Source organism: Dermacentor albipictus, chromosome 9 (genome assembly GCF_038994185.2).
Source record: "Dermacentor albipictus isolate Rhodes 1998 colony chromosome 9, USDA_Dalb.pri_finalv2, whole genome shotgun sequence".
In the NCBI taxonomy this organism is placed as follows: Eukaryota; Metazoa; Arthropoda; class Arachnida; order Ixodida; family Ixodidae; genus Dermacentor; species Dermacentor albipictus.
Genome location: NC_091829.1, coordinates 47,258,271 through 47,276,880, shown reverse-complemented (window position 1 = coordinate 47,276,880; position 18,610 = coordinate 47,258,271). Strand labels below are relative to the sequence as shown.

At 45.6% G+C, this 18,610-nt stretch overlaps 1 protein-coding gene across 8 annotated transcripts in view; it reads left to right on the top strand.

Annotated features, from left to right (window-relative positions):
- LOC135916176 (hepatocyte nuclear factor 6-like) overlaps positions 1–18,610 on the top strand; it is a 207,113-nt gene that overhangs the window by 74,072 nt on the left and 114,431 nt on the right. For all 8 annotated transcript variants that reach the window (XR_010568866.2, XR_011508579.1, XM_070525651.1 and 5 more), the window contains one exon: positions 10,291–10,368. Coding sequence is in view for 6 of the 8 variants with exons in the window: in XM_070525651.1 (XP_070381752.1) it covers positions 10,291–10,368 (78 nt within the window). In the remaining 2 variants the exon portion in view is untranslated. The remainder of the gene's footprint in view (positions 1–10,290; positions 10,369–18,610) is intronic.

Genomic DNA, 18,610 nt, shown 5'->3' with positions numbered 1-18,610 from the left:
AGAATTATGGATTGAATTCGTTTCGCAAGAACATTGAGAGCTACCTAATGATGCACATTAGCTAGACTGATGAAGTGGCGTGGCGGCACTCATCGTAACCTCGCGGAATCATCTGACGATCTTGAGAGGGAACGATTGTCATCCACTCGGAGAGCAGCACGGGGCTACAAAGGAAACCGACCTGCAGTTTCGACTGCGCAGCTTCCGTTATGAGAAACCGTTACGAGATTTAAAATTTTTGTTGTTGTTGTCGTAGCCATTGTGATACTCTCTTGTGGATGTTAATAATTTCCGTTCACGAAACTTCCTTCACCTTATCTGCGGAACTGCAGCTCGTGTTCACAAAAACCTCTCTCGCTAGAATTGTTCTTAGAGAAAATTTCAGCCAACCTTAATGCTGGACATGTCACTAGCAAAGGCAGCCGGCAAATGGAAAAGAGCACTTCCGAGCGCACGGCTTTGGCAATTAGGCCCCTGATTTGCTCATCAAATCCTCGAATTTTTGGATTGAAATGTGAAGTGTTTTCGGGAAAGAAGTTGATATAGCTTTATGTGGTCGTAAATGCCAGCGAACAATTTTGCCAAGGGAATGCGTACTGATCAATCTGGGAAGCACTCCCTATGAAGTGCGCAGCTGATTATCTGGTGGGGGTCTCGGGATTAATTTCGGTCACCTAGGTGTTCTTTAACGCGCAGCCGCAGCACAGCTGTCACAAAAGTTTTTTTTTTGGTTCCGTCTTCATCAGAACGCGGCCGCCGTGTGTTGTAGTCGAACCAGTGTCCTCGTCCCCAGCGGCGCAACGCCACAGCCACTCAGTCTCCGCGGCGGATAAACTTGTTTGCTGAAACGTCTTTTAAAAAGGTCCGCCCCAAAGCCACCTGGTCCTGAAAACGCAAAGGAATTAAAAAAATGTAAGGTGGCACTAAGTACCTAATTGATACCTAACAATAGCACAAGTAAACAACAGCAGTCGTTGAAGTTTGCATTTAAGCGCCATTACTAGAAAAATTAGACCTTTCCCGTCAGGCACCAGATATAGCAATTTTTCGTTCATTATATTTCTTATCTTTATTTAGGTGTAGAAACATGAGAATGTCGGGCTACGCCAGAGCCGGCTAACCCGAAATCCCAAGTTCGTTACTCAAGCAACAATGAAAAAAGGAAAATAAAAAATAAAATATCCAAATGCATGATGCGCACACGAGCACAGGCTCCCAGTGAATGTCTCTACGGGCACCAGCACCGAAAACAGTCCAGTAACTAAAGGACGTCCGGCCACCTATTACACAGGAGTGCAAGAGCCTACGCAAGTCTTTTATTATACTTCAACAACAACAACAACAACAACAACAACAACAACAACAACAACAACAACAACAACAACAACAACAACAACAACAACAACAACAACAACAACAACAACAACAACAACAACAACAACAACAACAACAACAACAACAACAACAACAACAACAACAACGACGACGACGACGACGACGACGACGACGACGACGACGACGACGACGACGTGAAGAGCAAGAACGACGTGAACAAGAACGACGTGAACAAGAACCCGATGCACAAGATTAGGCACGATACGTTGCGACATTGCTGGCACAAGCACGTAACGCGACGCAAAAGGTAGCCCGATACTTCTAGTCACTATAGTTACTGCTGTGTTCCCCACAAGGCGCACAGACAACACATACCAGTTCATGGTCCCACAGGGAACATATACAGTGTTCATTATGCAAAAAAAGAGGTGAGGCGTGCAGACAGGACACAAGTGTAGAGAAGTGGACAACACGAACGCGTCTACTTCTCTACTCTTGTGTCCTGTCTGCACGACTCACCTCTTTTTTGCATAATGAATCCTTACCAACCAGCTCAGCTTTCTGTCGTTCTAAACATGTACAGTGTATAACTTTACTCCTCGCTTCGTCACCGTCGACTTTGCCTTCCTGCATCAAATAGACGAACTATCGTTTAGGTGTAGGCATGGGCACATTGTTAGGGGCGTGGCTCGAGCGCGGCGCAGCGTCGGAGAAGGACGTCCAGTGCTAGAGCATTTCGTAAACAAGAGAAATTAGAAAGTTAGAAAAAAAAACATAGTTAGCGTTGCCCTAAGGTTGGAGTGGCTAGTGGGCATGCTATAATCAATGACAAGACAACGATTTAGTGGGCAGCAACTCTGCTCCGCGAATCGAAAAAAAGATAAAGACGACTGGTAGTTCCAGCGGCAATGTCTCATTTGTGTCTGCACCACCATTAGGGATCCGGTAGAGAGGGTTTCTTGTGACATTGTAACGCAGCCCGCCGTGTTGGCGTAGTACTATTACTAGCGTCTGCAGCTCCAGATTGCTTCCTATGTAATCAATCGCGGTACTGCACAGACGCCTTGACGCATGCGAGTATGGGAGCCGTTACGTAGTAGGAGAGGCGGATTTAAATATGTGCAGTGCTCTGATTTGTTAACAGAAACATGCGCTCGCGTGGCTGGCAGTGCCGCACGCGCGGTCTGCTTGTGAACGCCAAGTTTTCATCCAGCGTAATGTCATCTTTTCTAACAATGATCAACTTTACATACAGAGTAAGCACATCTGCATTGGTTAATGTGTCGCGCAAGTTTTATGTAACATGCGTAACATGCAGCGTAATGTCATCTTTTCTTACAATGATCAACTTTACATACAGAGTAAGCACATCTGCATTGGTTAATGTGTCGCGCAAGTTTTGTGTAGCACGCCTTTGCCTGCTATCGCCCGAGAGATAACTCAGGCCCTTGATGATGCACAGGTGTTTAGTATATTTAAGTTCTTAGAACGTTACAGCGTTCTAGTGATTGTGTAAGCTAACCCTTATCGGACGGCCACTTTCACATGTTTAGACCTGAGCCTGTCCTTCTCTGAGCGACACAGCTGCCGGGCATACTGTCCACGCTCGCGCAAAGAGCTTTTGCCGTTTGGCTCTGCCCACAATAAACTTGTCAATATGGCTATTGCCTCCATCTATCTTGAGGTGGTGTTAGTAAAATTTTGTTGCCACGTGATGTAGGAAAGCTTTAACCATCAGCTCGCACGGCTACGTTCAGCCGGGTACCCTTGCTCGGTAATGGTTGCAGTACCTGACACTGTCCTTGAAAATTGTAAGGGAAAGCAGAAAGCCAAGCCGCTACTGACTAAATGGCCACTGGTTTTCCCGCGTGTTCACAAAGCTGCTCATAACCTCAAGAAAGGGCCTAACGGGTACATGGTACCCATTATTTTTTTTGCACCACGGAAGCTGGCTTGTGCCAACGCATTTCAATACTACAGAAGCTGCCTCCGTATAGGAAGAAGCATCATAAAATGGGGCCGTGGACTTCGTAAAGCCCTATTGTCTTTTTCTTCAGGGTCGTCAACAACATAGGAACTGTTGAAATATAACTAAAATTAATTTGAATTATAACTGAATTAACTGAAAAGAGGCCGCTGTGCTAATGACAGATGATGGGAGAACGAGGTTTCAATCGAGCTCAAGATTGCTGCACATTTGCCTATGCACTGTGGGTGCAGTACGTGTGAGCTAAGCTTTCCTGATATCCCTAGGCTCGGCAAAAGCAAAAGTGCCTTGTACGCGAGTTAATGGAGGCATGTTAACATCAGAAAAACAACAAGAGATTCGTACCAGCCATGTGTTGCTGAGGCTGGGGTGGAATGGACATTAATTGTTTGCGTGTTTCTTATAATAACGCGTGCATTCGGACAATTCGGTTTATTGCTGTCTGGTCTATTATCGTGCACGCCCTCACCTTGCTTACGAAATGGTGACGTTCTTTTCTGTATGGTCGTTTTCTTAACGTGTTTCCGCGTCTTTTTTACCGCACGAAGCACGAACCAGCTAGCGCAGTGACAGGTAGTGATACGCGATGTACCATCGAGCTGAATATTAGTCGCAACAAGGGAGCACCTTTCCCAAGGGGCTTCGCGACTGTGGAAGCCCGTTTCCACACGGGAAGTTGGCTAATTAGACGCCGTTGCAATTACCAGTAATAGCAGCTGGTTCACAAGCGTCTGTAGCTTCGTTTTAGTGAAAAGGAAAGCGGCTGGTGCATACCGTATTTTAACTCAAGTTGTTCTTGATAGATGCTACATTCGCATAACGATGGCCAGAACTCATTTGCATATAGCTCGCAGAAAACACGTGCGAATTGGATTGCCGGATTGACTGAGTGATTGACTGAGCGACCCGCCATGCTGCATGCGGACATGTTCGAATTCGAAGAGGTCGCTTTGCAAGTGAATCGAACAGAGAGAGAGAGAGAGAGAGAGAGCTCGCAGAGCAAATACGGAATGACATCGAATTGTTGTGCTCAGTGCGTCAGAGCGAACGAGCGTGAGCGTGCAAAGTACGTCATACGCGTACGTTACTACAGCATATTCTGTCGCGTCGGCTTCATGCGAAACAATCGGTCGTGTTTTACCGTTGATAATGCTAGCAATGAATGTCTCGCCGGACTCTTTTTTTCGAGCTGCGGAGCGCATCATTTTGTTGGCAGTCGTCCAAGAAGCGTTTGTATTCCTACAACGTGCGCTGAAGTCAATGTCTGTAGCCTACTCGCGCGCCGACCAAAGCCACTAGAAGCCATTCCAGTTGCCTTCCCTGCGACGTCAGCTTAGGGATTTACGTATGCTCGGAGTTCGGGCTCTCTAGCTTCTTGGTAGGCACGCTTGCTTTTCGAGGTTTGCTTCAGCCCTTACCTGCCCGACACGTGCTTATAATACTGATCTAAAAACGAACCAGGTACAGAAAAGTTCTGGTTACGTGTTTCTTTGCACAGTCTCTTTCTTGATGCCATAAAAAAAGAAAAATATCGGGAGCGCGTTTTTACACGATGTGGCTCTGTTTCTTACGCTGCGTGCAATCCACAAAACCGCCGACAAAATCCACGACCGCACAAAGAATCGACGGGGGTGACCTATTGGCTAGAATTAAATGCTATATTTTTTTGGTAGTCGGCTTAACGTTGTCAGACAAAGGCTGGTTGAATGGATGAGAAATAACATGACAAGGTAAGCAGCAATTTGGGCTATGGTTTCATTGTGTAGTGTTTCATTAGTGGGAAAACCAACTCACTTCTTTTTTTCACGAGACCGCGATCGTCGCAGTGACTTTTTCATTCTCCTTGTGGTTTTCAACCAAATAATTTTCTGCAAAAATCTCGTGGATATTATTTTCTTGTTCTGTTTTCTTTCACTCCGCATTTTTAATGTAAACTAACCCTCTAGACAAGAAAGCCCAAAAGCTGTGGTGTTCGACTGCTTGGCAAGTTGGGATCTTGGTTTCGACGGCGCCATACCATGCAGTGGAGGCATGGGAATAAAAAAAAAAAACCCCGCTCACGTGCTGAGATATTTGAGCTCTTCTAACAAGCCCTGGAGGTCCGATTTATATTACACTATTCGTCTGCCCCGTCTGCTATAACTTGTGGGGGAAGCATAACTGCGTCATCATTTTTCTTTTTTTTTGTGTGTGTGTGTGGACCGCTAACTCGCCAAGGTTTCCTTGCATCGACAAGTGGTTAACACCGGCGTGATTTTTCGAAGTAGCTGAACATGTTAAAAACCTTTGAGCCGCGCACATGACGATATTATGCACGCAGTGCGACTTGTGGAGAGGAGAGATAAAGGGAAGCAAGGAAAGGCAGGAAGTTTAACAAGATGCACGTCCGGTTTACTACCCTGCACGGGAAGAAGACATAGGGATAGATAGATAGATAGATAGATAGATAGATAGATAGATAGATAGATAGATAGATAGATAGATAGATAGATAGATAGATAGATAGATAGATAGATAGATAGATAGATAGATAGATAGATAGATAGATAGATAGATAGATAGATAGATAGGGAGGGAGGGAGGGAGGGAGGAGAAAGAGAACTAGTTACGCGCACACTTGAAAGATGCGTAGCAAGTTTCTAATCTATCACGTAGATACTTCAAGTACTGTACTTCAAGTACTGTAGTAATGTTTTCGTTGCTTTCTGCGCTATCGACGCGCACGGCTGTGGTGCAAGAAACATCGTTTCCGGAAAGCGGCCGGCTTATGCACGCAATGCAAAACGAAAACGGATCCTTCCCAGTGCTCTTCACGGCGAAGCTGACGCAAAGGAAAGAGCGTCGACCGCGCGCAGAGCACACTGCAAAATAACGTACATCCTTAAAAGAGTTAATATAGGGAAAATCAGGCATCCACCCGTTCGTAGCAATTGCTACAAAGGAAACCCATACGGGTTCCTCGAATGAAAAGCCTCAGAGTTGAAGAAAAATTCGTCCTTTTCTTCAACTTTTTCTTCAACTCTGAGGCTTTTCATTCGAGGAACCCGTATGGGTTTCCTTTGTAGCAATTGCTACGAACGGGTGGATGCCTGATTTTCCCTATATTAATTACTTCTCTCCACCTTGCGGGTTTCCGCAGAACTACTACGTCAAATCCTTAAGAGAGATAGGTGTAAATATGTGTGTGCTTCAAACTCTTACACTCCGAAGATTTACACCTAAAAGGGTGTAAGGGGGGCAAGTTATAGCCAGATTTATACCTTTTATCACCTTATTGACAAGAGGGCGTAAGGATGTGGATTATAGGCACATTGATGTTTTTTTTACTTTTCAGGGTCCACATTATTTTATATTTCGGTTTCTCGCTTCCGCTCTTTCCCACTTCTGCTTAAAGTCTGAAATGCACACACTTACGTGGCGCCTCTTCAATGAAGATATCATGCGGTGGTACCGTACGTATTCCGAGACGTAAAATTCATTATAGTGCTCGTGCACATTTTCTGTCATGTTTCTCCAGTGGCCATGTGTTTGTCAGTGGTTACTTGGACTTGTCAGTCCAATGAACTTGTCAGTCGAATGAACTGGTAAGTCTGAAAGTCAGGAGAATTTCTTCTCTGAAAGCGACACTCCGACAAATCGAAGCTCTGCGCATGTTGTAGTGCCATGACGTCAGTACGCTCACAGTGCGGCGGGCACGGGCTAGTTTTGGACAGTACATCGTCATCGTGCATTGTCCGCCGGTGGCTCACCCAGTTTAACACCCTGTCTCAGTGTGTAACTCCAAACTGTGCGCTGATTGACCGAGAGAGATTGAGAGAGAAAACTGAACGAAAGGCAGGGAGGCCAACTAGACGCAAGTCTCTGGTTTGCTACCCCACGCAAGGGAAAGGGAGTTGGATCGTGAAAAGAAACAAAGCAAGCAGAGTCAACAATGAGGATTAGGCTTTTTCCAGAGGCACACATCGAAACTACACCGCCGCTCACTGAGGTCTCTCGACTTCAGGAACTGCAGTAGTGCACGTATCACTTCCAAGGGCTCGTGAGGCATGTGGACACCGTCCAATTACCTTTTTTTTTAACACCAGTTACCTACGCCGCCATGAATCACCTTGGACACGGAGTACATTAAAAAGTGTCCTTGGACTCTCAGTGTAGCGCAGACATGACGAAAAAAAAAAAACGAGAAGTGCACATGGACACTCTTCTTGCGTCCTCGTGTTAGTTGCGCTGCACTAGTGTAGTGCTCCAAGATGGCACGCTAACAACTCCTCATCGCAATTCCATAGTTGACTCCAAAGCTCGCGTTCGGAGCACCTCAGTCGTTTGCTCGCTGATGCATCTAAAGCACATTCACAGCTCAAAAACGCGGGCCTACTGTCGGCTACCTAGGCAACCGTGTTTTCGTTTTCTCTAAAGGTGAAATAGTAAGAGGTAAAAACAAATGTAAACAGGGGTGGCGAGGATGTTACCACAAGAGAACCTCGATTTGCTATAACCATTCCGCTGCCCTTCGCCTATTGTTTAGGGCACGTCGCGGGTGTTGTTCTGGAGTCATTAAAATCCGCTCATTCGAATTTAATTCTCTTCGCCGCGGTGGCGTACGGGTCGGACGTACGAAGCGTGTACCACCCCTCGGCGCTGCACCCTTACAGTGCGTGTAAGTGCGTGCGGGCGTGCGCGGATGAATCTCGTCCTTCTCGCGTGAGTGTGTGTTGTATATGCACGCCGTTTCCCGAGGCAACCGGTGGACAACGAAGTCGGGGCGGGGAGCCGGGCGCCTGCCTTTGCTTCGCCCGATCCCGCTGTTCCCCGCCTGCGCCGTGACATGCAAGAAAGGGGAAGAGGTGGGGTGGGGGGGGGGGGGGTAGGGGAGTCTGGACACGAAGCCCGCGTGTCCGTAGCCGGCGGTCCATGGCGGTATGATGAGAGTACCGGGCGCACACAGCTTTTCGGGGACCGTGGTCTGGGGCAAATCTCGGGGACCGTCGTCTGGGTCTGGGGCATGTGAGCAAATCAGAGGTGACAAGATAGGCGAGTTCGGCGAGATAGATGAGATAGATGAGGTAGATAGGCCACACAGATGAGGTTGACAGTGCGGTGGATCTTTAAAGTGCGCCCTGGGAGCATATACAACATCGAAGTAGTCACCCAGAGGTTAACCGTAAGAACCATGCTCGGAGCTTGTGTGTGTTGCAAAAACGATCTAGTAGTGCTAAAGCCTTTCTACCTATTTTCTGACTCGAAGTCACTTCTGTTCGATATCTAGAATTACTAGAGTTCACCAGCGGACGAATTTAGCTGGGGAGCCACTGTTCTCCTGATTCACAGGCTCCCGAAATTCGCTTGACGCAAGCGTTGATGTTCCTTCTTTAAAAAAAGACAAATGGAGCATTCCGAAAGTGTGCCGGGATGCGGTATACTACCTCTCAGCGACCGCGTTTTGCCTTGCACTGAAGCGATAGCGAAAACTTTAGATGATGACCGTCAACAAACTAAGCCATTATAACTTAGTGACAAGCAGTTGGCCGATTCCGTCACTTGTCATCGCTGACGTAATTGCGTCCCAACTTTTCTAGTGTTGACGAGGGCCCTCAGTCACGCATACATCTAGAAAACAAAAAGAAGAAGGAAATAGACAGCTGCCTGCATTCCAAGGGCGGCCTGCCGCGAAGACGGTACAAGTCTAGCGAGGCAGCACCAGAGCCTGAAGACATATTCACGAAAAGGCAAACGCATCTGCGCGTCCCCGAGACAAGGTCTGCCCACGGAACGAAACGCCATTCCGAATCATCGTTGCTGTCGAGGCACTCAGGCATCCGCCTCTCTCTTATTAACGTCTCAGCAACGTTTTCTTTTTCCGCGCCGCGTGCTGACACAGCCGTAGCAAGCGCGCAAGTAGGGGCACACAAGGAGACGTCAAGTGGGAACGCGAAGCGGCCATCGGCTCGACTATCCGAAGACGTTGTCGCGTGGCTGTACCCGTTGTCGTTGTGGAATGCAACGGCTCCTCGCAACAACCGTGTGGGCCACCTTGCCCCCCCACCCTTATGGCCTTCCGTTTAATACCAGTTGTCATCGCGTCGTCGGTTCTCTCGGCCGACATTTATTAATAATTGTGCCCCGGAGTTGCCGCGATTCCCGGTCGGCGCACCTCTTCCCCACACCACACCCTTCCCCATTTTCCCCAATCCCGCACCGAGCGAACCCCCACCTTCACTTGCTGAACCTTCAAAGCTTCCCGAATCCTCGCTATTTCAGTGAATCTCGCCGCCACTTTGATTCATTGTGTGATCCCTGCTTTGATTACTTTTTTTTGTACACGCTCTCTACCGAGCTCCGACGCCACATCACTGCTGCCTGTGAGCGCTTCCCGATCAGTGTCGTTTTTTGTCCTTAACTTTTAGTTTTTTCGTTCGTAAGCACAATGATGCCGGACTCGAGGCGCACGAGACTCCCAGCGCCCTCTCTTGGTGGGCGTCCGCTCGGCGCTGCCTACCTGAATGGACTCCGCAGTTAAACGTATATTGAATCTCTCGAAAAATTACAGTTATCGATTGATATTTGATTGATATTTGAAAAAAAAGACCGATTTCAGAACTCCGGAAATTTTGAGCACAGTGGTAATAACGCTGTAGGTTCCTGAGCAGTTTCATTATTTCACTGACACCTCATCTAGCTAACCAAACGGCTCGGAAAGCTAGAACGTTATTACCACAGTGCTCAAACTTTCCGAAGATGTTACCACATGGGTCTATCACAAACATCGATCGAATTCTAATCGATGGCTACGTTTTTTCGAGATATTCAGTTTTTTAAACCGCGGTGTTCATTCAGTTACGCAGCGCCGAGCAGACGCCCACCAAGAGAGAGCGCTACGCTTCTCGCCCGCCTCAGTTCTCGCATTTCCAGGCGTAGGTTCACGATGCACCGCACTTATTATTTTCGTTCTTCTTCTTCTCCTCGTGCAGTGAAAATGAACGCTCAGAGCCCCAAGTTGGACGCCGCTTGCCCTGCCCGCACCAGCAGTTTGTACACAACACACTCAAGTGAGTTTTGGCCCGCCCCCTCACCTCGTTGCACTCTGCGCATGCGCATTTTATATGCCCCCCTCTCTCCCCTTTCCCCCGTGCGTTGCATTATTGCCTCTTTCTTTTGTGTTTCTTGTTCTGTTCTTTATCCTGTTCAATTCTGTGCCCCTGCTGTTTCTACCTGCCGCGCTAAGAGTTTCGTGCAGTCACCGGTACGTTTCGTTATAGTGTACTATAGAGTAAATATTCTAAAATTCTATCGCAAGGACATTATAGTTTAGTGAAGTGGTGACGTTTCGGCGTCTCTCAAAAGCGTTCGCGGTCATGTGCGGCTGCGGAGCCCTCCCGCGGCTTCGCGTTTGGCTTGGAATGGATGTTTTTGTGTCTCTTACCGGCCCTTATCTTAAAGGCCATATACCGAAAGCAAAGTCAAGGGTATGAGAAGTGCTCCCCTCACGTGGGCCCTACCGAGTTCCTGGGGCCCGCCCGAAATTCGAAAAAAAAAAACAGTGTATGACTAGCGCGTAGTGCTTGATTTATCTTGTTGAAGTAAAAATAAATGTAACAGTCATTGTAGCCCCGATGTGACTGCGGTTGATTTTGCACACTTAACAAATATTACAAAGATGATACTGATCCCACTCCTAAAGGGTCCACCCCTAAAAGGACCACCTAGCTGGTAATAAAGCCGACATAAATGAAACGCTTATAGTTCATCGACAGAATAAAAGTAATGATAGGACGACTGATCCATTCCGATGCAGTCTGAGTGCCTTAATGAGGCGTTTCAGTCGTAAATTGGTAGCGAAATGGTACGCGGATTTCTACCTTAAACAGGGAACTGTACTGTATACATTGTGGCAAATACTTGCATCTTTCTGTGGAAAGTGTAAAACAGATAGCTGTCGCCACAATCTCAAAATTTGATGCAGTTTTGCTAACGAAAACTATGGCACTGTAATAAGCTCGGGGATCGACACCTTCATAATTCGCGCGTTCTATTGGTATGGTTAAGTTTTCGAAGTAGAAATAAAGGAGAATGGCCGTGTAACTGGCTTATAAGGCGAAATTCACAACGAAAATAGCACAAGGTGGGCACTTACACAATACCAAATAGATGGGTGTCCATTCTTTCAAGCATATTTAGGAAATGTAAAGTACTACAAATTGTATTAAATAAATAAAATAATAGAATTAAATGATAAAATAGATAAATGCTGCCTAGATATAAAGGGAGTGAGCACTTATAATTAAGTTCACAGGGCAGCGTTCGCGCGACTCTGTACATTTTTTATGCTAGCGAAAAGGCACAACCATTGAAAAATGCGGGGGTAGGCGATATTTGTACTATGCTCTAAGGTTGCTACAAGGTAAAAAAAATAAAAAAATAAAAAGAAAACAGTGGATATGCAATCAAATTGGTACGATCTCATGGCAGGTGCGGAGAAAGTCACATGATAGCAAATACGCTTATAGAGAGATAGACTAGCTCCCACAGAAATAGAATGTGACGGTCAGCTTCAAGCATCCGACAGAGAAGCTAGGAGACGTGTTGCTTGCGAACACAGTCTTCACGTTCTTAAAGTTCGGGCTTAGAGTGTGGCTTTGCCTAGTTTATGGGCCTGCTCTGTAATATCATCAAAATGAACACCCGAGGAGACAAAACACTGCATCATCATTAAAAAATAATGAGAACGCTTGTCCTGAAGTGAAATTCTTTGTGTTTATAGCAACACAAAAAATTCAACGGATGCTCAACGAGAGTGTTTTGGTGCTGGCCTATACAAGACGTTTTTTTTTTAGGATACGGATCATTTTTTTCAAATTTCTGTCTGGCAGATAGCACAATTCTAATCCCTGAGCTGGATTTCTCGAAGAGGCGGACATTAGGTGCACAGTAAATCTAAATGCATAATTTACTAAATACCAAATTTCACTAATCAAATTTTAAACTGGTTACCTCACCGGACTGACCGCAATTTACAAATTGTACCCGGTGGTATTGCAAGGCCTTGGAACGAATTGGGAGGACATGGCACCGGTTTGGAGCTACGCATCGTCAGAACTTGCGGTAAGATTGCACTGTCCCACCTAATTCTTTAACAAAATGACGTTTTATGCATTCAAGGGCAGCAATAACAGGAAAGCCAGTGTATTTCGCCGCATACTTTGGGAATGAATGTCTCGAACTTGGTATCCTTCTGAGAATTCTTTCCAAGTGGGTATGCAATGTGAACTCACCGGCTACAGTTAATAAATTTCAATGTGTGGCGTAAGATAATTAGTTAAAGTTTAATAACTGTAATTAATTTTGTTATTTAGCCTATTGTGTATTTTGATTTCTCGTGTCCGTTTCTTTGAGTAATCCACCTGGAGGAATATAACTGTGCTATCTGCCATAGGTAATTTTTAAGATTTCTGTATCGTGCAGAAAAAACAAAACACCTGCTATGTTGATGGAAAGGCAGGATATGACAAGACTATAGGATTATTTAATGGACGAGCTGCTGGTAACAGGCAGTACACATGTAAACTCTGTTGGGGTAGAAGAGTAGGTCGAATAGCCTTGAATAATGTTCCTGCGAAGTAATTTAGTGTATGTTCGTACTTTTTCGTACTGTGGGAGCTCACTGTCAGCGAACAAAACTGTTATAATAGAAAGCACTTTGCCTTATAGTTTTATACATAAGCAATCATCGCGAGGTCAGCTAGCCAGAATTCTAAATATGCGGCGACAAAGGAATATACTTCCAAAGATATACCAAAACAGATAATAGAACTCAATCTAAGCCAAGCCAAATGCAAAGCTGATGTCGAAACCTGACGGTTAAAAACATGTGATGGGCTGTCTTTTTATTGCCATTGCACACACAAAAAAATCCAGATGAACTGCATACGTGCGTGCAATAAAATTTTGTCTACACCGGCATGTATTACAAATTTATTGGCGACTGCTAGTGCCTCCAAGCATTTAAATGAAGGCTTTAAGGATATACTGTGATGGGCAAATGCAATCTGAACGCAACAATTCAAAGCACGAAGGTCAAATATTCACTAGATTCGCTGATAAATTTTATACAATGATGCCACTCACTTTTCCACTACAGTGAACGGTACATGGCACCTCAACTTTCTAGTATGTCATGGCCAATTACAGAAATTATTTTCTCTATTTCGTGCATATACGTTCCGGTTGCAAACGCCCACGATAGTACTTTAAAGTTGACAAGGTGAGAAACTGATAAAACATGGCGGATCTAACTGATCTTACTTTTTAAATATGTTCACTGGATAGGAAAATAGTAAAAGTAGCTTCTTTGATGAATTATGTTGTGTGTGTTAGAAAAAGCACCGTGCCGTCGACGTATTATAAAGCAATATTAAAGCAACATGGTCGGTTGATGGCAAGCATTTTGTAAGAACACGCAACTTTGTGAATCGGAATTCGGATCCTTCGTCTCATGTCTCCATTACGCAGCGTATAATGTGAGAAAGAGAAGTGTGTCTAGTAAGACGTTGTCGTAGGGAGCGCCGTTCTGACACTGAGAAAAAAACAAACGGTACAAGGTTTAACATAATTTACCAATGTTTATTTTTCTCAAGTTACGACTTACAGATAAATTATCAGGAATCCAGACTGGGAACTGATGACCCGAGCTACATTTCCCGTTGCAGACTAGCGAAAGCATAGTGATTTTTTCTAAAGGGGGGAGCAAAACGTTCTTGGAACAAAAATGCAAGCAGCACAAATAGGAAACAAGGGCACTCAATTTTTTTATTTAATAAGCATGCGTTATGATTTTGTAATGAGAAAAAAAAACACACCTATTAGTGGGTTTTAGAGCGAGTTCAAGAACACAAGAAAAATGACAGCCTTCTTGAAATACTCTTCAAACAATAATGCTAATACAGCTGCCTCGGCGCCGAAAGGTTGAACTCTTGTTTTAACACACTCGAGAACAAATTTAATGCCTCAGTATGACACTCATGCTACAGGTTTTGAGCCGATGCCTATCAGTTTTCAATGCTGAATTGGCGGAAGCAAACTGCTATTCTCCATTCGTTACGCATTTTCTGTGCGATCTCTGTTCAAGGCTCTAGCACTGCTATGTCCGACAAGAAGATAAGGGTCTTACGTCCCTGGTGACTGCGCGAAACTCTGCGGCCCCTCTGGTTGCTACTGCCGCTGCTGCCTGTGTGCACCGACTCGGCAGTTGCGTGCACACGAGAGGGCGTGAACGCCCGCACGGATCACGACTTGGTAATCAGTCGAGACGGACTCGCTCCTTACGTCTTTTTCTTCGCAAAGAACGCCGACTGTAGGACGGGGGCCGGCCCACATAGAGCGTGTCGGTTGTCGCCTGTTCACAAACGCAAAATGAACGCGTGAAATTAACTCCGCGTCGACTTTTCGCAGAATTGATATGAAGTTTATTTGGGCACATCTTGGAGGAAAATGGAATCAAAATAAGACGAGTCGTAAATCTATACGACCGGACAGGTGCCCGTCCGACGACGGGTTTCGACGATTATCACGACGCGCGTCTTTCTTTAGGGTCATTTCTTCCAAAATGAACCCACATCAACTAGACTATACTCATTCATCCGGAGAAGCGTGATGGGATACATACGTCGCAGTTAGAGGCTTGGTCGCGCTTTAGATTTTGTAAGCGAGACATTTGCTACTACGCCACACGGAGTCTTCGTGCGTCTGACTTTCGCAAACCTGAGTTTAGGAAGTTGTGTCCCGCAACGATGCATCTGCCATTGTGGCGAATTATAGCGTCTCACGTCTCTATCACGACGTTTGGCATCCTTGACCATGTTTTTACACTCTTTGGTGGCATTTCGAAGAAGTTTACAAAGCAAAAGCTAGACCTTGATTGATGAATTAGCGTAGCTAGAAGCTTCGGATTAATTTTGTCCCACTGCGGTCATACAAGTTTAATCTAACCGCCTGTGTTATAGAACGTTGCTCCACTCAACGATTCACCTCGTCTCGAGAAGTTGATGGCAGCGCCGTCTCTCGAAAGATGTGGTTACTGCTTCTCACTGACACCTCAAGGCAATTTTTATGAAGCATAGCGCCTTCTTCAGCCGAGGGGCGGCGTTGTGCTCAACTAAGTAAAGTGGGGGAAGAGATTCGAGTCGAGAATCGTTTGACAATGTGGAGGTAACACGAAGCCAACGGGTGTTTAGGCTTCATCGGAGCGTGGCTGGAGCAACCGGACAATTCTACCCACGCCGTTGGTGTGAGGAGCGGGGCGTTACAGCTTCTGAAGCACCGAATAATGCCTAATAAATCGCAGCAGTCAAATGTTGCGCAGGACGGACCGTATCCTCCATTTCACAAGTCGTATGCAGGACTTCCGAAGGTACGAGGTGCACACAGGCAATATCGTTGAGCAAAGGAATATAGTTCCGGGCGCAACTGTCTGATTAATAGCAGGCTTAGCGAGTTTTGTTTTTCCTTGGCACATGATAACGTTGCAGCGACACTTGACATGCTGGCACATTTGCGCGTGCGTGTCGTATACCACGAAATCAGCAACCGCTGACCAGACGACGCGGTGCGGATGAGCACACATCTCGAGGGATCTTCTCATTAACTAGGGAGTCCTGCAGCTTCCACAGCGCCACAAACGACCTGTGAGATGGAGTATCGAGCCACGTGGTTTTCACTTCCCGGATGTTGCTGTTCTCTTTTTTCGTTGAACAGGAGCCGTGAAGGCTGCTGCGGCGTCTGGTTGCTCTGGCATTGATCTGAGCAGCGTTGTCGTACATAGCGAATGCACAAACTGCACAAACAAAGTATCAGTATTCATGTGCTGTATGTGCTAATAATGACCGCTTCTTTTTTTTCATTTCTCACGGGTTACGTAAACGTTAGCGGTGACTTAGAGCTTACGTGACGGCTTGTGAGGGTAGTCATTGGCGAACTGTACGGGTGCAAACGCCTCGGGTTCTTTCATTTTCATCTAACCTGGGGCTCTGTTGATCTTGGGAGTGTTACAACTCATGCAGTAAGTGCAGTTTGTTTTGTTCCTGCTGCAAGCAGGGCATCTCTGTAGGCAGCAAATCTTCGTTGGGAATCTTGCGTCCAAGGGGCACACGCGCAACGACGGACACACGTGTATATACGAAATAATATACGTATAATATACGTATAATTATATACGTATTAATAAGTATCATCCCAAGCAGGCTTATGAAATCAAGACGCGGCGGAACGTGAGACAGTCGCCATTGGGACCTGTAAATAAGGCGGGCTTGTTTGTTGGAATTTTACAGCGCTATAGCGAGCGCAAGCTTCGAGACCAACGTGGAGGCAGTTGTTGCTGAAAGAGTGAACTTGTGCGCGACTGTCTTGTGGTTAATGAGAAAAGCAGTCATACGGGCTGGCAACTGGTGACCGTGATTAGAGGTGTTTTAGCGCGCTCACATCATCTGACTAAAAGGTACGGGCTACGAGTACGAATACTGTTAATGAACACCACAGTAATATCGTAAATGGCACGCCTAGTTTTTTTTCACTCGTTTTGAAAGAGCGAAGCTGAAGTTATTCTCGTTGATAAAAATGAAATGTGCTGCTGACCACTGCATCTGGCGCAATTGCTGCCTCATTTTCGATATTTCCATGGTGACGACGGTTCGTTTTACCGACTATCAAGTCTGATTGCGATTTCAATAAATTTTGACTTTGCCATTCCTGCAAACTTTGACGTGAGCACTTTGACGTGAGCACTTTGACGTGAGCAATGCTTTGCATCGCATGTTGTGCGGAAAGTTCGCTGGTTTAGTGAAGGGGTCGGCTTTGGGAAGTCTGATTTCTGAAGCAAATATTGCGTTGAACAAATCATTTCTTATAAAACACACCACTCAACTCATATGCCGGTATCTTGTTGTTCTCGTTCCGAAGTATACGCCTGACTCGGTGTCTCCATTAGGATATCATTGTGAGTCGGATCATTTATGAACAGCACAGCCAGCGTCTGCGTCACGTGAGCGTTTGTTGAACCAACGTGCACTTCGTCGCACTGTAACCTGATATTTTGTATTTCGACAAATTCTCGAATATAAGGTGTTTTCTGTTTATTGTACATCACATTCTTTTACCGGAGCAATTGTCTCAGACTCGGCATTGCTCGCCTTAAGTGACACTTTACTTTCATATCATGATAGCACCTCTTCGAGACAATTCTTATACTTCTGAGCGACACACACGACTTTTGTGTCGCATTGCTCTTGAAAATCCGGCGTTGGCTATGGCTAATGCCAATAACCGAAAGCTACAAAACAATTAAGGTATCACCATTGGCGTATTAGCATAGTAGTACTCCCAACGTCGGCTCAGGCGTTCCGTTAGCCCCCACCATCTACCGGATGTAATCGAGACCGAGCAAACTATTGTTTCGATCGAAGATCACTTGCTAAATGTCCACTGTATCGCAGGAGGCATCGTGCGTTAGAAGGATACTGCAGAGAAAGATAAGTTAAACTGTAATAATGAATTACGCACTTCAAGTACAAAAACAAAAAAGCTCCTCTTACCCCGACAGGAGGCTTGGTATGTCAGAAAAAACGCAAGAACAGAATAAAAAGAAATCGTAGGATGCGTGGCGACACCGTCTTGCAATTCCTGCTCACCGTGACGTCATGAATTTCGACAGCATATGCTCGGGCCTTGTTAATCGTTTTATGGGCAAGGATAAACTACGTTGTACTTCAAAGACCAAAAGGGCTGAACTTAAACTTACGTTTCTTGAGCTTTTGTTGCGCCAAAACGCCCCAAATACAAGATAATGCGTGGAAATTCACGACGTCACACTGGCGTACCGTCGTTGCAGTTACGGCGAGAAAAAAAAAAAGAAATGGAAGCTTGGTTTGCATTTTCCAGAATAACCTAAATTATTTGCATTTCTTCACTGCGCTCTCAAAGTACGCCTCGAAAAGTTATCAAAATTTGCAAGGTAGAAACAAATGCAATGTAGCTTTTTACAACCGGCAAAAATTTAACTTAACTCTGCTGAGCACTCTTAAAAGTGTCATGGCGAACTGGCGCGCAAATTTTCCGGTGGTGTGGACATCCATCATCCATTTCTCTTTTCTTTTCTTTTTTTACTGGTCTACCAAGGTTGCTTTCACGGCCAAATGTGTCGTTTTACTACATCGGAAGCGTAGCTTACTAAATAAAGTTCAACCTAACGTGCCTGTTTAATGTCCCTCTAAAGCAACGGGCACAAACAACACACGGTGTCGC